The sequence below is a fragment of the Trachinotus anak genome, unplaced genomic scaffold, assembly GCF_046630095.1.
Source record: "Trachinotus anak isolate AG129_WGS33_773 ecotype Australia unplaced genomic scaffold, CSIRO_AGI_Tana_v1 ptg000012l, whole genome shotgun sequence".
Taxonomy (NCBI): domain Eukaryota; kingdom Metazoa; phylum Chordata; class Actinopteri; order Carangiformes; family Carangidae; genus Trachinotus; species Trachinotus anak.
Window position 1 is genome coordinate 176,932 of NW_027273863.1, and position 18,175 is coordinate 195,106.

The window sequence follows — 18,175 nt, forward strand, 5'->3', positions numbered from 1 at the left end:
ATGTGCAAATGACACCAGGCTGCTACACAGGAACTTCATACGACACACATCAGACTGGTCTGTTATGACTCAGTACAGTGTGGTTGTGTGGACCCCCTCCATGGTTAACCTTGGTAACGTGTACATGTTTTTGTAACAGGTGTTTTTTATGATGCAAGACAAGAATGACATAAGCAGTCAACACCATGACTGAGTATTTCCACCTTCGAACTGCAGTGAACCAAAAGCACTGATTCAGCCAGTCAGGGATTCATATGTCATATCACCTAAGGAACCAATCCGATCAAGTTGCAGGGGTGGGCCAAAATAAATCCAAAACCTTGTCAGTGGAGAGAGTGTGAATTTGCATTAGCACAACCACTAACGCTGTTTCCACCACTGCCAGTTACAAGCTAATGAGCTAACAAACAACATAAACAAATACAAGATGCTAATTATGCTATACGATTGCTAGTCACTGATTTTGGTGCACAACAGTATCCTCATCTGAGCCTGGGGTCTGACTGAAGCTGAGCAGGCCTGATCCAGAATTTTTCAATGAGGAAGTAAGCGTAGATGTAATTCCAGCCCCTTTTCGGAGGTTTTTTTATGTGGGAAAACCATGTTAAACCAAATATTAATAGCACATGATAGCAGAGTATTTTTACATGGTTTAAAATGTGTCTGGAGGGGAACTTTAGGAGACGTCAGATCACAGCAGATCATCAGTCCTGTGTCACTGCCACACCATCTGCCCCTGGCTGCAGATGTGAGGTGTGGTGTATTCGGACCATGCCGCTCTGCACAATCTAGACAACAGCATGAATTCCTAGAGAAGCCTTTGTTGAGCTGTTGTTGTCATGTGTCACTGCGAGTGGCACAGCTGTGTCACAGTGATGAGACTAGACAGCGATGTGACTGGTTGAGAGTGAATTTATTAACATCCTCCAATCTCTATTCCACCGCAGCCAGCCCTTTTGCACTTTGTGCTGCTGCGCCTACATGAACCAAAATCGCAGGTGCTCTTGGAGACAGCTGCATGAACCATGCGCCCAAGATCTACCACTTTTCACTTGCTGTTGTGCTCGCTTAAAATAGGGCCCTCAGTGTGCTATGAGGGGTGGGATCACAGATCAGTGGAGCCTCACAAGACAAACGACAGCGGCATGCCTGACTCATTTCAGGGTCCACATTACTTTTTCACCTTCTGTCTCATATTTATGTCTGACCACAGTCTTTGAGTGGGGTTATGTCATCCCTCTTCTGTCTTTATATCTGAAGATGCTGCATGTGAAAAACCTCAAACTGCTGGTTAAAACTGGGAGTATTTGGCTCCGGCTGTATTAAATGTTTTTTTGTTTTTTTTTCATTTTTTATCTGTATAAGTTTTGTTGCCATGGTTATGTGCTCAGGAAAACAGCTCAACATCTAGCAACAGGTCAAGCTGCTACATAACATTACGATTAATTAGATGTTTTAACCATAATCAACCCGGGAGGTAAACGATAAAAACATAAACCTTGATGCAAGAGTCTGCTTTGCAGTTGTTCAGCACTGTTGGATATTTAATAACTTCCAGTGGTTTGATAAATACAACAGGGTCTCAAAGGTATTTAAGAAGTATTGACTTTAATATTCTTACATAAAGGCCTTTAAAGTATTGAATTTCATTAACAAAGGTCTTTGCTTTTTTCTTGTCGTAGAAGGAAATAAATAAACATCATCAAACATCATAAATAACACTCAAATGTTAAATTTTTTGTGTGACATTCTCTTAATGTCTCTTAACCTATATTTTTACACACAAATTGTTACCAAATAATACCAGGTACCGTTTTGTCAAATGTATGTATATACTGTTTATAGCAACAGTGTGTATAACTTCCATAGAGACAGTTGCCTGTTGATGGTGTAAATCTGTGCTTTGTCTCTCCATCAGGCTTCTCTCAGTCTGGCACAGGAGGGACCATGGGGTCCAGCCTGTCACCGTTCCAGACCAGCATGAGCTCCACCTTCGGCCAGTCTGGGATTGGTTTGACAATGGACACCCAGAAGAGTTCAGGCCAGTTTGGTGTGGAAAGCAAAACCACTAGTATTACCAGTGGAAGCAGTCCATTTAAGACCAGTGATCCATTTTCTTCTGGTGGCCCAGGAATTCACTCTATGGATTATTCTACAGGTATCAAACACAGGGTTAGATGCTTGTCAGGCTGCATTCACACAGACGTTTGCGCTTTAAAAATGCAGCTGGTGCAGGGAGGGGGCATTGTTCAGCAAAAAAAGCTGACCCTGGTTCAGCTCTTTCTGCAGCACAACATGACATCATCCAGCAAGGCACTACCTTGGCCAGTCACATACATGCCAGCATGCATGCAAGCCTGTTCCTCCAACTGGACTTCAGGATCGTATTTCAGTGTCTTACCGGTACATAAAACAATGCACACTCCACCAACGCGTTGCTTTAATGCAGGGCAAAGGTCTGTGTGAGCGCAGCTTTAAATTGAGGGGGTGGGATTCAGGAGAATGAGGAGAGAGGAGGAAGTGGCTTTTGGGACCTTTCTATACTAAATCTCAGCTGAATAGTTCACCTGACACTCGGGACCTAGACTCATTAAAATACTGAACAGGTGTTTTCATATAAATGTTAGGGAGGGTTGAGTGGATTTGTCACACAGTAACAGAGGGAGGGCAGAGCTAGAGCCTTGGCACAAATTGAAAAATCAAAGTCGTCTAAGTCTGGTCATATCTTACATTTGTTATGGGTGCGTTGTAGCAGGGCAGCAGGGGCAAGTGGTGATAGCAGCAGGGTAACAGCACCATCACGCAGGACAAGCTTTCACCAGCAGAGGGCAGCCCTTTCTGGTTATTTTCACTCTGGGTGGAACAGTTCCAGCTCTGCGTTCACGATGCTGGTTGCCTCGTGGCTTTACGCCCAGTTGCTCCTTTCAAAAATACAGATGGAGGACAACTTCAGTAGTCACTGCAGTCTGAAGAGAAAACAGCAGTCTATAGGAAGCTTAGTGCTCCACGTGAAATTTCTAGGAGCATGTGTTAGTGTTTATAATATCCATCACTGCTTGAGTAAGTAAGTGAGATTTTGCTGCTTTCGGTGCAACAAAAACACAAACCTACATGAGCCTAAAGCCTTCAGAGCCTAACATTTCAAGGTTCACAGGAAGAAGAGGAGTAATAAATAAATCCTCAGCTGAACTTTTTACATGACTCTTAGTATCAAAGTTTTCACTGCAGCTAAAACTTATTAAACATTTAGCCTGGGTTTTATTTCCAGCTCTTTTGGTTTGTTGTTGGACTAAAGATAGCTCTGCTAGCTTAAAGGCAGGCAGCAGTACAGGCTGGTTGTTATGTCACAGTCAAAGTTCAGTCACTGTTGGGAGAGATATGGTGCATCACTTACATGGACGACAATACACTGCAGACTATTTGAACATCTTCCTTCTAAAGAAAGCGGAGGCACGTTCAGAACAGATCTGTTAGCCCAAAATGATTTGCAACCCAGCAGTGGTGGCTGTTGTAATGGCTGCCACACATTTAACCCAGTCTTGTTAGAGGGAAACGTGTAGTTGTATTTGTTTTACCATAAAAATAACTTCCTTTTACCTATTAGACTTACAGGGAAGACATTGTAGTGATGTAACAATATGCTGCTACTTTAAGTTTCTTAGTTTAGCCATCACAACAAATACCTGCAGACACATCCAGTAAATGTGCCAAACCTATTACATAACTCTGACGACAACAACCAAGAGTGAAATGTAAGCCTTTGAAAAGCGAAATCCCTTTTTATTGTAGCCTGTTGGCCCTGCAAGCTGTCTGTATCAGTGCAGTCTTTCACATATAGATTTACACATGAAGGTCCTTTTGCATGATGAGGTAGAAAACAAACCATGATGACTGAGAATTTATGGGTAGATCGACATGCACATGTTCTGTACCTTAAATGGCACGAATCCCAAAAGTAATGAGTGGAAACTGTTGCTCTCATGAAGGAAAATTCCCTGTTAGCTCAGAGTGCAGAGAGTTGGCTATTAGCTGCAGACATCTGATCTCATAAATTCTATTTTATATACTTAATTTTTACATGGAGGTTCAGTGCTTTTAACCTGTGCAGCTATCAAACAGCAGGGAGTTTGAAAATGTAAGGAGAAGTGTAGCAGACAGATTTACCATTAAACAGTATTTGGACTAGTTTCTAGATCTCATGACATAGTTGCGTCGTGTTTTCTGTCCCACTACAGCAGGTGCATCCCGGGTCGTTTGTAAATGAAGAAACCCACACCAAAGGCAGTATGAAGTGCAATAACTTGATCAAATTAGATATGAATAATCTGACCACTGAAAATTTGTAAAGTAAGAGACATTTGAAGATGGAGAATGTGGTTTCCTGTGGGCTTACAGTTCCACCTGATTACACTTTTATTCAAATGATGACATTTTAAAATAACCCGTTCTCTGGACATTGTATCACAAACTTGTTACAAGTAGCTGCAGGTCTGTTTATATTTTTCACAGCAAATATTTTTATTGGTCGCAGCAGGGAAAGCACAAGTGTAACTAATAACATTACTGCTGGCTTTTTCCTATTCAAATAAGTCCCAGTAAACCAAGCCAGTGAGACAGTGAGCACAGTACCAGACCTCCATGAGAAAAGGCCTCCTATACTCACTCCAAATGTTATGTAAAGCCACTGATATTGAAGTGCATATTATATGAGTGTACATGGATGGTATTGTGACATTGACACCACTGATAGGTACATGTAGCATTCATAGATCTAAAGGTATGTTATAAATATTAAAAATATTTTTATTCAGCAAAACGCAGCTGATTTGCTCCCTTCTTTAAGCTTTTATTTTGGTAATTGAGTACGAGTGGTTTATAGAAGGTTAAGTTCGGGGTCATGGCACTGCACAGGGATCTAATGAAGCAAAAAAGTGATGAAACTTTTTATTAAAAAGTTAGCTTTTTCACAGAGGGAGTCTGTCTCTGGTCCAGTTAGATCTTGATTTCATCTGTTAGATGGGAACCCTGAATCTAAAAACACTTATTAAGTTATTGGAACAATTTAGGGGTTTTTCCTTTGATGGCTTGAAAACTGTATAAAAACACAAATAGCCTAACATCAGTGATTTGCATTATAAAATTGCATTTTAAACTGATATGTAAGACTTACAGTGCGAGGAAAAGGGTCTTATTTGAGCTACATGGAGCTACAGTACTTGACATTGATGAGACATTTCACCAACCAGCATTCTGCGCTGTCTGTGTCGCCTCCTCTCATATACTGTGTTTGAGACTTTAAGCTCTCTGCACACCTGTTCTTCTGTGTGTGCAGGTGTCAGTGGGATTCAGTGAAATGAAGCCCCCTTTGCACAAAATTTCAGATTGCCTCTCACACACCGCACTTTGTCATAGGCGATGTGTTTGCCGCAGCCGGCACTCCAGTGTTGATGTTTCTCTTGGCAGATTTCCAAACTCCAGATTAAGAAGTACTCCCATTGAATGCCTTATCACATTAAATATAGATGATAATGCTCTGGCCTTTCCTCCTCTTTGAGCTGTTTATAGCTGGGGAAGCATTGGAGGCTTCAGGGAGAAAATGGCAACATCAGTTAATTTGTAAATGCAGGAAAAGTTGCCAGATTTAGAGGGAATGCACCTTTTCCTAGATTCCCATTAATATTCAGTGATGTAAGACAGAGTGAAAGGCAAGCCGGAGATGTGATGATGAAAACTGAGACAGAGGAATGATAATTTGGGCAGGAAGAGGACATGATGAGCAGACTGAGATGGGTGTATAGGTCACATCATTTGTCCCTCTACCTGTCTGTTTCTATCTGTCTGTTCATCTTTCTGCCTCTGGTTCTCCTTGAGCTTGAGAAATGCTTGTCAATAATAACTGAGAAATATGGCTTTGGAGGAAAACGATGGGACAGTTTCCTCTCCAAACGAGAGAAGATTGTTTGAACGGACAAATGTTGGGATCATTTCAGTGTAAGCTGAACATGTTTTGTTTGCTTTCATGTGCACAGTTTGTCATCATTATGTGATTCAGTAATGCACTCCTTGTGTTCAGTGTGTCATTGTGGGTGTTTCTGCATGTGTGACAGTGATCAATGTTATCACCATGAGTTTTCAGACTTGCATGCATTTATTTTTAATCATGCATGCTAGACCTCAGCGGAAATGCGCTTGATTTATTTACTTTGTTAAGTTGCTTGGAGGCTCTTTTGCTCCCACTGTGTTTGTTTTGCTCTGTTGTGTGTGCCTGCTTTGTGCGCAACACCAGCTCTGCCCCCTGGGTAATGATGATTATGATGATGATGATGATGATAGTGATGATCAGGGGTTAAACTGGGCTGGCACCTTTGATTAATAGATTAATAAATGTGATTGACAGTTTTGTACATAATGTGTTTTAACCGACCCTCTCTGTCTCTTTACCAGCCCCCCCCCCCCTTTGTGTGCCTGTTACTCAGGGTGCACATGATAGCAGGGTGCTGCTGCCAAATCCTACTCTAACCCCTGATGATGATGATCACACCATAAATTCATTGTTTAGCTTGCTTAAAACACAATCCATTCCAGACTCCATTCAGAATTTTCAGAATTGAAAATTCACAAAATATGATATGACCAGACAATGGATCTTTCAACTTATAATTCCTGCCATTTTACTATATCAATCGGGATTCATATAAGACGTAAGCAAGGATCTTAAAATAGTTTTAGGCCTCTTCTAAAGATATAAAATGTAGATATATGAGACCTCCAGTCACACTCAGCTTTGTTTCTACAAAGTCACCAAGACCATTTGACAAATCCAAATAAAAACCATTATATGTAATGTAAATTAATGGTTAATTCAGACCAGTTTCACCCTGGCAGAGATATCCACATTGCCACTGTGGCACAGCCAAGCAGATAAATCAGAGCAATATCCTATCACCTGATGCTGAGCCATTATGCTGCTGTGAGGCAGCACCTGTAAGTATCAGTCTTTATGTAAACAGATTATGCACGTATACTCCAGTGTAGTTTTTACTGAGCCATAGTACCAGAGGGTCTGTAACAGGTGAGTAAAGCAAGTACTGGTTGAATGTATTTATAAAAGTAGGCACCATCACATACATCACATTTTATGAAAATGTTCAAAGGGTTATGATGAAAGGAACCTAAAAGCAAACAGACTGTGGTTACTATAGCTGGAAACACTCAGCAAAGTAAGCTTTAACTTAATTTGCACTGTATACATAGGCAGCATAAGCAATGGCCAGGTTAAGGGCCATTTGCTTATTTGTGTGGCAAAATGTGTCATTCAAGTGCAGTGGTAACTCATGTTGCAGTACCATATGTCACAAAATGCACTTTTTGCTAAATACAGTACTGCTATTATAGGATCTACTATCATAGTACCAGCTTATGGGTGCAGCCCCACGGTCTCATCGTGTCTCAGTGGATGTACTACAGTGAAACTTCTCGCAAATGCATATCTACAAGCAAAACAGAAGCGCCATGAATGGGAGTTTAATCTATTTTTGTTTAAATAATAGGCAATGAAGAAGTAGCTCCCCTTAAAAGAGTACCCCACCCATTTAGCATTGCAGTACATTGTCAGACTCATGATGCAAATTGATGCCAGAACCAGTCACATGCCTTTTTTTTATTCCACACATTCTTCTTCCTTGCCAAAACTTAGCACCTACATTACCCACAATGCAACTTGACCACTGACATTGGACGGAGATTTGCGTGGGTCATGGTAGTAGTAGCTAATGTAGCCTCGAGCCTTGAGCTGCTAGCCTCGAGGAGAGATGAGAAGTTGACTACAGGGGTTTGGTGAACTCATTTCTTTCTAACTCCACAACTCTCTCTGGAGCCAGAGAATGTGTTATACAACTTTTTATATTTGTAGTAGCGCTCCTCAGCACCTGTAAACAACCTTTGATGTTTAAAGTAGATTGAGTTCCCCTTAAAAATAAGTACATCTAAATCTTCTAACTAGCTATTTTTTATATGTGCACACAATCGAAGGGGCCAGATTAAGTCACTCAGCTAGCACACCCTGATTCTTTCCAGATCCTGACACATTCATTGGGAGTGGCCTAGTCCCACGCACCCTATTCCCAACTATTGTACTAACCATTTTATTCAACATACCTTCAAACAGAAGGTTGAAGGATAAAAATGGCAAGCACAAGTTTGTCTGTCTCGTGTATCTCTTCAAACACTAAGTATTGCAAACCAATAATCCACCCTCAGACATTGGTATTTCTACAAGATCCCTTACTTCAAAATATCACTTCAGCTTGTATGGCTACAACAGTTTTTGTTAGACCAGTTGTTGCACTCATTTACTTGATGAAATAGCAAACAATTTATACCATTAAACGGAAAACCTATGGTAACCACAGTCTGGTGGCTTTTTGGCAGGTGATTCTCTGACACAGTATGTGATTGGTTCCTCCTCTTATAAAACCCTCCCCCTCGGCAGCTCCTGTCCTCTCTCCCAGCGGCTCAATAGACGACGTCAGTCCCACATCCTCCGCCTCTGAAGAGAGCCCCGAGAGAGCAGGGCCAGGGGGCGAGGCTGGCAAGCAACAGCAGAGACGGCGCAAGAAGAGGAGGAAGGGCCATGACGAGGTCTGCGACTTCTTGGATAGCCAGGAGAATAACGTCAGCCAATCAGACAAGCATGGGATGCAGGAGAAGGGCGGACGGGAGGCAGAGGATAATGAAGACGAGGAGGAGAACTGGGAGTGGGAGATCAGAGAGAGTGGAGGAGGGGGTAGAGTGAAAGGCAGGAAGACTAAGAGTCGGGCAAGACTTCCAGAGGAGTGGGGAGCACCCCAGCAGCCTGTCTCTCCTACACCGGCTACAATTGCTCCAACCTGGGCTTCAGCTGCTGACTCTGGTCCATCTGACTTCAAAGCTCCAAACTCCAACCCCAGCCCTGTTTTGCCCTTGGCCTCTGCACAAATACCCACAAGTTTCACCAACCATGCCCATGCTATCCTTGTAACAGATTCGTCTCCATGCTCCTACGAGCCCATGTGTGTAGATGATTTCCTTACGGCTACTAAAGACAGGCAAAAGGCAAACGAAGAGAAAGTTTCAACCAGCAAACCTGAAGCCAGAACCACTGAGAGTGCTTTAGCTGGGGATGTTAGTGGTAGTCTAGCATTAATAACAGGGGACAATCTGAGTCCAGTTTCCCAGACCTTCTCTTTCCTCGATTCCGTCCTGCAGACCCCTCAAGACTCCACTCCTGACTCGCAGACCACCACCCCTATCACCAACACCCCCTCCCTTGCTTCTGCTCCCCTGACAAACTTCACCCCAAAAGAAGCCCCCATTCCTGCTTCAGAAGCCTTTTCTGTTACCAAGAGCACTCCAGGCTTTACTGCTACTTCCACATTGTCCACCGTCCCAGCTGCAGTCACATCGGCCCTCAGTGTAGACGCCAAACCTTTTGTCCCCTCAGCCCCGACCCTTAGTTCAGCCTCTCCCTCTAAGAGTGAAGCCCCTCCCACTTCATCAGCAGCCCCTCCCTCCACAAGTGTAGCCACACTCCTTAGCTCAGCCCTACACCATTCCTCCATCACCACCACAGCCCCCCCCTCTGTCCCTGCACACTCAGAGCACCAGGAGTCCTCATCGCCACAGCTCCCCCCACTGGAAGGTTGGTGAACTTCAGGCAAGATTATGAATAACATGGGGATAATTTGAACATAAGGGATTGTAGGCTGAGACAGCAGGAAGTTGCAATTAATTTTCTTCCTATATGCATGGCTCTTTGTCTGTGGATTGAGTATCAGGTCTGCTTGGTGCTTAATCTATTCCACTATGTATTTGTAATTACCAAAGCCTGAGAGATAAATGCGGGACAGCTTGTGTTTTAAACACTTCTTAAGATGTTCATATCTAAAACAGATCTAGACACTAATCTACACTTTCCTACTATCCAAAAACCATTGCGTCTACAAAAATATAGAGTTTTATCTAAAAAATTTAACCAGATAAACATTTGTGTCCACATGTATCTCTCCTCCCAACTGCTGGCATGAGTACCGGATACAAATGTACCGTGCTGAACGGGCCCTATAAAACTGCAAGGGTAAACTGATAAATTGCCTGATTTGATTCCCCTCTGCCTGCCTATGTGTATCTGTCACCATGATCACAGAAATTTTATTACTTGACCTGCTGCTTCTGATAGCTCTACTGTCTGTGCTTGCTGCACTGTTTGCTGTTTCATCTAACTGTCGGGTCCATGTTTAACCTCCCACTATCTTCTTTCCATCTATAGAAACACACATATACACACATATATGGTTATATACAACAATAGTTGTATATAGTCCATCAACTGCACAGAGCCAAATTAGTGTAGTGTTGATAATTGATTTACCAATCATGTAAAACATGGCTTAGGTTGTTAAGACACAACTTACAATTGTCAAATTTTCTTTACGCCTCTTGGGTTTATTGTGTGTATATATTTTGTGTTTCTACTGTAATTGTTTATAATGTATTTGACTCGAAGATGAGTTTTTCTGTAGGAGTAGAAATGCAAATTTTTAGAGATTGCGGAACACTCATATTTGGGCTGCAAATCTGGTACTTGCTGCCTGCTAGAGATTAAATTGGAGCAAGTTTTTAATTCAGTGTCCAACATGCAACAGTCAGCTATCACGTAAATTTTTATGTATGTGATGTTAATTCTTGCACTTTAATGGGTGCAAATACAGTGTAGTTTGAGGTATAGTTTGACAGAAATATCTTAATATCTCAAGGTCCCCTTGCTAGATATCTTCCACCACAAATCTTGGCCTTCTTGGATAATGGGATATGCCATATCGAATGACACCACCTGTGAGTCACCATACTCCCAGATTTACCTCCATCTTAGAGGTTATGTTTTTACCCCTGCTTATTTGTTAGCAGGATTAAAAAAAAACACTCAAAAACACTAATAAGATGACCTTGAGTTAAGATGCTTTTTTTTTTTTTTTTGGTCAAAATTCTTTTTTGAGGTCAGAAATAAATCTTCAAGCTCAGAGTTACAGTATCTCAAATTAAATGAATTGACTTTTAACCACTTGTAACCTTGATTCTTCAATGTAAAAATACAGTTATGTTTATAGGTTTTCCTGTTTAAATCCTAGTCCAGGTTAAAAACTCTCTAGTATGGTATCCCAAATAACATTGAAACTCCAGCTGCTGGGATTTGCCCCCTGTTGTTATTGCAAAAGAATGACACAATTACACACTCTGTGTCTGTAATACCATAATTTTGATATAGCTGATTACCTCAATTAATGTAACAACAGTGTAGTAGCCAACAGTCTAATGTCCACTGCCTTAGCTAGCTGTCTTTCTTGGCTGCCTGACCTCTCGTACACTGGGGAGAGCCCTGACAGGGGCTCAGTCTAATGCTTCTTCCTCCTGGTGATTCTGGGTTTCAGTGCTCAGCACTACGTCTACGTCCCACAGTCTGATAAATGAAGTGTGATTTGCTCTATACTTCTCAGCCCTTTCTCACTACTAAAACCTGACCAGTACTTTTGGTAGTAAAATGTGTTAATATAACTGTTTTCATTACTTAATTGAATCTAGCCCTGTAGCTCAGGCTTCCAAACTCTTAACACTGTAGGCCTTTACTAACACTGTGCTTTCTTGTACAGTGGCCTTCTACCTGTAAGGATGACTAATTTCTAAAATGTTGTGTAACTTCCAGAAATTCTAAATGGAGTTTTGAAGCACATTCACGATTGATACAGGAGTTCAAGCTCTGAGGCATCGCTAGTGTTTATGTTGGAGAACTGTGTTTAATGCAGTGAAGCTGATTCTCAAGTGACTGAACATTATCTCTCTTTTTCTCTCCCCCTCCCCCTCTTTTTTCATAATGCCATCAATAATGCAACCTCGAAAAAACAGGTAAGACTTGTTTCTCTTTTCTTTATTTTCTTACTTTGTAGTAACTTTGTAGTGGATGACGCCACAGTGGTATTACTAATTGTGTGGTGAATAGTTATTTGATTTATTTACTCATTCTTGGGTAGTTTTACCAAATGATGGCAGTGAAGTATTTGAATGTACAGAGTACAGAAAAAGGACTAAAGCCAGGCACAAACAAAGCTTTTGTTTTTTTAAAAGGGTGATTGGTTGAATGGTTAAAAGAAAACTGATGCTGTATATGAACATGGCAAACCAGTTGTCCAGCCATTCCAACATCAGCACAACCACATCAAAGACAAGTCCTTTGTTTAAAACATGTTGAAGTAAGAACTGAAGAAGGCATTTTCCACAGCCTCATTGCCGGTGTTACACTGTATTTTATGATCCCTAGCAGTGCAGCACCCAGCTGCCAGGTTGCACTGTGCAGGGAAATCATCAGCAGTTTATTCAAGTGATATTTAATGAATGATAAAGTAGAATTGATATTATTTTCACTGTGTTTTTTTTTTTATTTTACTTCTTGCTTCTGTGGCTTCTGCAACTGCAGCACAGCCACCCAAATAAATGCAAACATCATGTTCCCTTACAGCAGAGCATGTAATTTGTAATTGGTCCAGTTTTGTCTCTATTTTAAGATTAAAAACCAGACACTTTCTGAGTGGGTTTTGCATTTATTATATTGTAAAATTCTGAAGCACATATTAAAAACAGAAATGGACCTGGCCCATCCCACTAGATGCAGCCCTGTGGAAGCATGTATATAAAGCAGTGAATGTGTGGTTAGTGATATATGAAGCAAATCACATTTGCCTGTATCACAGCGCCCTGTTGTGGTTGATATGGGTCATTATTCCCAACAGGATCACTCAGTGACAACTGAAAATGACTGAAACTATGAGTGAGCTGCATCGTTGCCATCATGTTCTTGAGCTGTTTCTAGCATGATGTACCCTCCAGGGTCCACCAGATGGCATTACTTGCAAGACAATTACTTTTTCATTTCACACCTCAGGAACTGGTGTAGGACTATTGTCACTGCAGAGATATGTAATTAAATATTTAACAAACAAGCACTGTTCCAACGGCAAATGCACCCTTAACTGTCACAAACAGGATTCTTTCTCACCTATCTGAAGAAGCAGAAACGCCAGCAACTGTTTGTCATGGCTTTAAGTCTGTGTGTCTGTGTTTGTTGAGAGCCCGTCTCTGCTGAGGAGGACGGCACCATCGAGACTGTCCTCTCTGCTTCTTCAGTCAGCATTAAGCTGTCTCAGGGTGAATATATTGCTCTATAACTGATCCTCACTCAGCGCTGGACTAGACTGGGATCTGGTGCTGCTACAGCACAGTGCACAGCACAATGTGTTATTTTACAGAAGTGCTCTGGCTGAAATTGACATTTTAATATCCATCAGTCCTTTTTAATACTAATTACCTTTTAAAAATTTGTTTTTTTTCTGTGCTATAATTTCTGCACTTGACAAAAATGTGTTGTTGGAAATTGTTAATGAAGGTAGATTTTCTGTAGGTGGCACTCCTTTCTTTGTCTCATCAACCACAGCACTGGCCTTATAACTCGGGTTAGGCTATTGACAATATGAGTGACAACGCTGAAGTTGGTTAGTTTAGTTTCTTATTTAGGTTTTGATTTTTCTTTACAATATATATTAGAAAATTGGAAGATTTTTCATGTTCTTTATATTTTGAAAATTCTACTAACATGAACATTTGGAATATTATTTATTACATCATAGTGATGAACGCTGATTGGAGGGGCCCCCTGGCATTTTTATTTATTTTTTTGCCTCTAAAATGGCCAGTGCCTTCCAGCAGGTTCTTCCATCTCTGCAGAAGAGTTCTGAAGCTCTGTTGATGACCGTTGGTCTGCTCCAGCACTCTGTGATTCTCTCTGTGTCTGTTTCTTTCCTCTGTCTTTATCTTGTCTGTCTGTCTTGTGCGTCTGTCTGTACATCCCTCAAGCTTCTGTCAGATACAACATTGATGGTTATGTCACCCTTACATAATGAAAGGACATCCTCACTTTTTACTGTGTGTATGTGTGTGTGTGTGTGTGTGGCCTGTGAAATGGATAAAAAACTGGGCCGCCATCCCTGTGTCTATGGCTATGGAAGCCAGAGACAGAGAGACACAGCATTCTTGTAGGCAAAGCAAAGCCTTAGGCTAGCTATCTTTTGGCCAGTGAGTGAAATCTGGAATCACACACAGACACAGGGGGTTGTTGAGTCTCAGCCCTGCTCGTTCGCTCCATCAGGTGTCTGCTGGGAGAATTGCAGTTCTGACCATGAAGCACTGCAGCTGGAGCTCAACAGAGACAAATGGCTGCTGGTGTCAAAGAGAATTAACTGGGCAACACTGGACAGTCTGGCTTCTGATCTGAATCCAATATTTAGTAATATTTGATATTTTTAGGCAGAACTGATTGTTCTAGGCGCATGCAAACATGCCAACCATTTCTAATCCCAGCTTCTTGAATGTGGGGACTCTCTGTTTTATAGCAATGTAAGTTTAATGTCTTTGGGTTTTGGTCTGTTGGTTCCAGAAAACGAGGAATCTAAAGACTTTGGCTTTGGGAAACTGTGATGGCATTTTTCTTAGTTTTGTGGCATTTTATAGATTAAACTGTTAATTGAAATAGTTATAAATAAATAAAAAAAGATCATTAGTTACAGAAATACTGCCAAATAGTATCCAAACCATACATTTGTATCTTAGACCTTAGAGGTGTCAGCCAGACATGACTGTATCACATCATTTCTGCAGATTTGTCAGCGTCATGGTGCTAATCTGCTGTTCTACCACATCCCAAAGGTTCTACTGGATTCAGGTCTGGAGACTGTGGAGGCCACTGAAGTTCACCGAACTCACTGTCACGTTCATGAAACCAGTTAGACACCACTTTTGCTTTGTGACTTGGTTCATTATCCTGCTGGAAGCAGAGATTCATCAGACCAGGCTACGTTTTTCCAGCCTTCAATTGTTCAGTTCTGGTGAGCTGGAGTCAGAGTCAGAGTGGAATCCAATGTGGTCTACTGCTGTTGTAGCTTGTCCACCTCAAGGTTCAACATGTTGTGGTTTTTATAGATGCTCTTCTGCTCGCTGCAGCTGTAAAGTGGTAGAGTGGTTATCTGAGTTACTGTAGACTTTCTGTCAGCTTGAGCCAGTCTGGCCATCCGCAGAACTGCTGCTCGCTGGATGTTTTTTTTGTTCTGAGTAAATTCTAGAGTAGTGGTTCTCAAACTCTTTCACATCAAGGCCCCCTAAACTGACACAAATTAGAACACGGGCCCCCATCTGATAGGATTTTTAGAGTTTGATGTGAACATGAAGTGAAGCTCCTGACCTGCAGGATTTTATGCATGAATAAGTAGATGTACAGAAGTTCCTAATGAAGTGCTTAGTGAGTGTATATCTTGTTTTATTTCTCTCAGCTACCTTATGACTGTGTTGTAATTCTTTGCAAATGTTATGTATGGTGTGTTCATGTGCTTTGGAGAGGTTTGGAAATGTGACACTTAAAGATAGTTGCTGAGCCGCAGTGGATTCCCAGGCTATCATGAAAGAAATCAATCCCTGAAAACTCACAATTAACAAACACAGATGTCATGAAAATAATCACGGTAGTGCTCTCGGCACAACTGGCACAACTGTAGTGATGGAACTGTAGGAAAGGTTTGTGCTGGTGGTCAAATTGAAACTGAGTTTGAAGTGACTCAGATTGAATAAATAATGACAGAAGCATTTCAGTTCATTTTGGGCTGTTTGTTCCTTTAAGGTTGAGTCATGACGTCTGGCGCTTGGCAAACCTAACAGGATAATGAAAAACCCTGCGTGTCGCTCGGTTCAGTCACTCATCACATTATTCTCTCCTTAGATATTAGACTCCTCACTCATCATGAGGGCTCATTTAATTTCCCTGCATGTGATGGATGTATATGGTAGCTTCTCCCTGCATGATGCCAGTGCATGGTGGGTTAATGAAATCCTATTTACGGTCTGTCTTAAAGGCTGAATTTTTCTCATGAGTGAGCCCAACATGAGCTCTGCACGCTGCAGGATCTCACTTAGGACACCTTAATGACTGGGTTGAAGGTTGGCATCTGAGTCTGCCATCTTTTGCACTATTCTTTCTGTCTTCTGAATATTTCTAATGAATTTTGGTCTTTTGCTCCTTCACGTCTACTCTTGCTAGAATGTTGTTAAGTTTTCCTCCCTTCTCCAGGGTCACTGACACGTAACAATTGCATTGTAGAGGTCAGGAGCAGTTGTTAGTTTTGTCAGTTTCTTTTTGTTTGAAGTGATTATTTGGGCCTTAAAGTTGATGTGCTTTTGATTTTAGTGACATTATGACAACATACTTTTTCTCTGATCCAGTGTCAAGCCCAAGTCCTCTAAAGTGAACACTGTACTGGTTCTTTTAAACTCACTTCAGACCATGAACAGGAGACAGACCAGATTAAAGCCACTGGAGCAAGAAGTGGGCTAGTGCAGAGTTTTTGGATTTTTTTTCCAACTTGTCCTCTTTTTCTCCCTCCTTTCACCCCAATTTCTTTCTTCATCTCTGCTCGCACTTATGTCTGGTTCACTTTTATCCCTCTCCTCTTTCATTTAATCTTCCTTTTCCCTGTCATACTCCTGTCTTGATTTTTGTTAACCCTTTGCTTCCCTTTCCTCCATCAGCCCTTCATCTGTTGCCCTTCGTCCTTATCTATTCCCAGATTTCTCTGCCTCTCTCTGTCTTTCTCATTCCCACTGTCCACCCTCCCTCAACCTTCTGTTTGGACTCTTCTTTCTCTTTGCTCTTTCTTCCCCCTTATCCTCCTCTGTGTCTTCACTCTTACTGTTGCCTCCATCCGTGTCACGTCTTCCCGTCTCGTGCCCAGACTCCCCATGTCAGTGGTGCCATAATAATCACTGTATCAGCGACTGTGGTGGGAAGACGCAAAGGGGTTATGGGGGTAGTTGGTGGGGAAGTGGGAGAGTCGTTGTCAGGGAGACAGGGGAGGCGGTTGCCGTGGAAACAAAGAGTGAGGGATGGAGGGACAGAGAAGAGGTGGACTGGGTGTGACAGTAAGTGAGGTTGAAGAGTAAAAATAGAAACGCTCCGACAAGATCCCCCCCCCCAATCTCCCTCCCTCTCTCTCTGGACAATCAGCTGTAGGGTCCTCTCTCAGCTTCCTCTATCTCCAGCTGATGTTCAACAATTTGTGACCTTCAAAAGGAGGGTTTACAGTGACTTACAGTGATGTTTTCCGCAAGAGCATGAGATTTCATTTGAGCCTCTCCTGTTTTTTTTTTTTCCTTTCAAAAAAGGCCATTTTTATTTTTGTCCTTCTGCTTTTGAACTTGTTCCTTTATTTGTATCCCTAACAGCTTAGCTTGTTAGTGTCCAAAACTATCCAAACTAAGTTTTAGTTTAGAGATTTTTACAGTTTCACTTGGGAAGCCATATTTTACAACCCACCTTTTCATGCCAGTTTTGCAGTAGACTGTTTACATTTACAGCAGCCATTTCATGGGCAAAATAACTACCACCACCATTGCTACCATTTCTGCTTGTTTGTGTAAAGCCGATTTTCTTATCTAAAGTCATATCTAAAATAGCTCAAATATAAACAGTAATATAGAAAATTCAAAGACGACAAAATTATAAAAGAGAAGGATACATGTATGTGTGTTAATGTGTGAATATGTTGATATAATAATAATACAGGAATAGAAATTTTCTAAATGATCTGTTTCTCTGCAATTTGTGCAGAGAGTTGTTTGTGTAGATGTAGTTAAATTTGAAAAACTGAAGAGTGAATTTAAAAGTGTAGCAGGTCATCATGTGGGTCAGAACCAACAAGGGATATACACTCAGTTGGCAGTTCAGATACACCTAGCTAAAATGAATGCAGTCTAATACAGCAGTCCTGCATTAATGATGGTTATAATGTTGAGTTTGTGTTGAAAATGAGATGTAGTTGATTCAACTGAACAATCATTCTGAGGCTGCAGTTTGTGGCACATTTGTGACCCTATTTATATCAGCGAGGGGAGGCTCCATCCTCAAATGGTCACACAGTTAAATCAATACCTCTTTAACACAGTTTCAACAAAAACTGAACATTATAGCCTTCATGAAGGAGGCTTTATATCAGAACTGCAGAACTATAGCAGACTTAAGCTATGTGTATCTATTAACTGCCAACTGAGT

General features: G+C 41.4%; 1 protein-coding gene across 6 annotated transcripts in view; it reads left to right on the forward strand.

The window, feature by feature from the left end:
- The window catches only part of LOC139629369 (microtubule-associated protein tau-like), a 100,634-nt gene that overhangs the window by 36,740 nt on the left and 45,719 nt on the right, over positions 1–18,175 (forward strand). For 5 of the 6 annotated variants that reach the window (XM_071491942.1, XM_071491941.1, XM_071491939.1 and 2 more), the window contains 2 exons: positions 1,919–2,158; positions 8,492–9,679. In XM_071491942.1, the coding sequence (XP_071348043.1) occupies positions 1,919–2,158; positions 8,492–9,679 (1,428 nt within the window). The remainder of the gene's footprint in view (positions 1–1,918; positions 2,159–8,491; positions 9,680–18,175) is intronic. The other variant, XM_071491943.1, reaches the window with a different exon arrangement.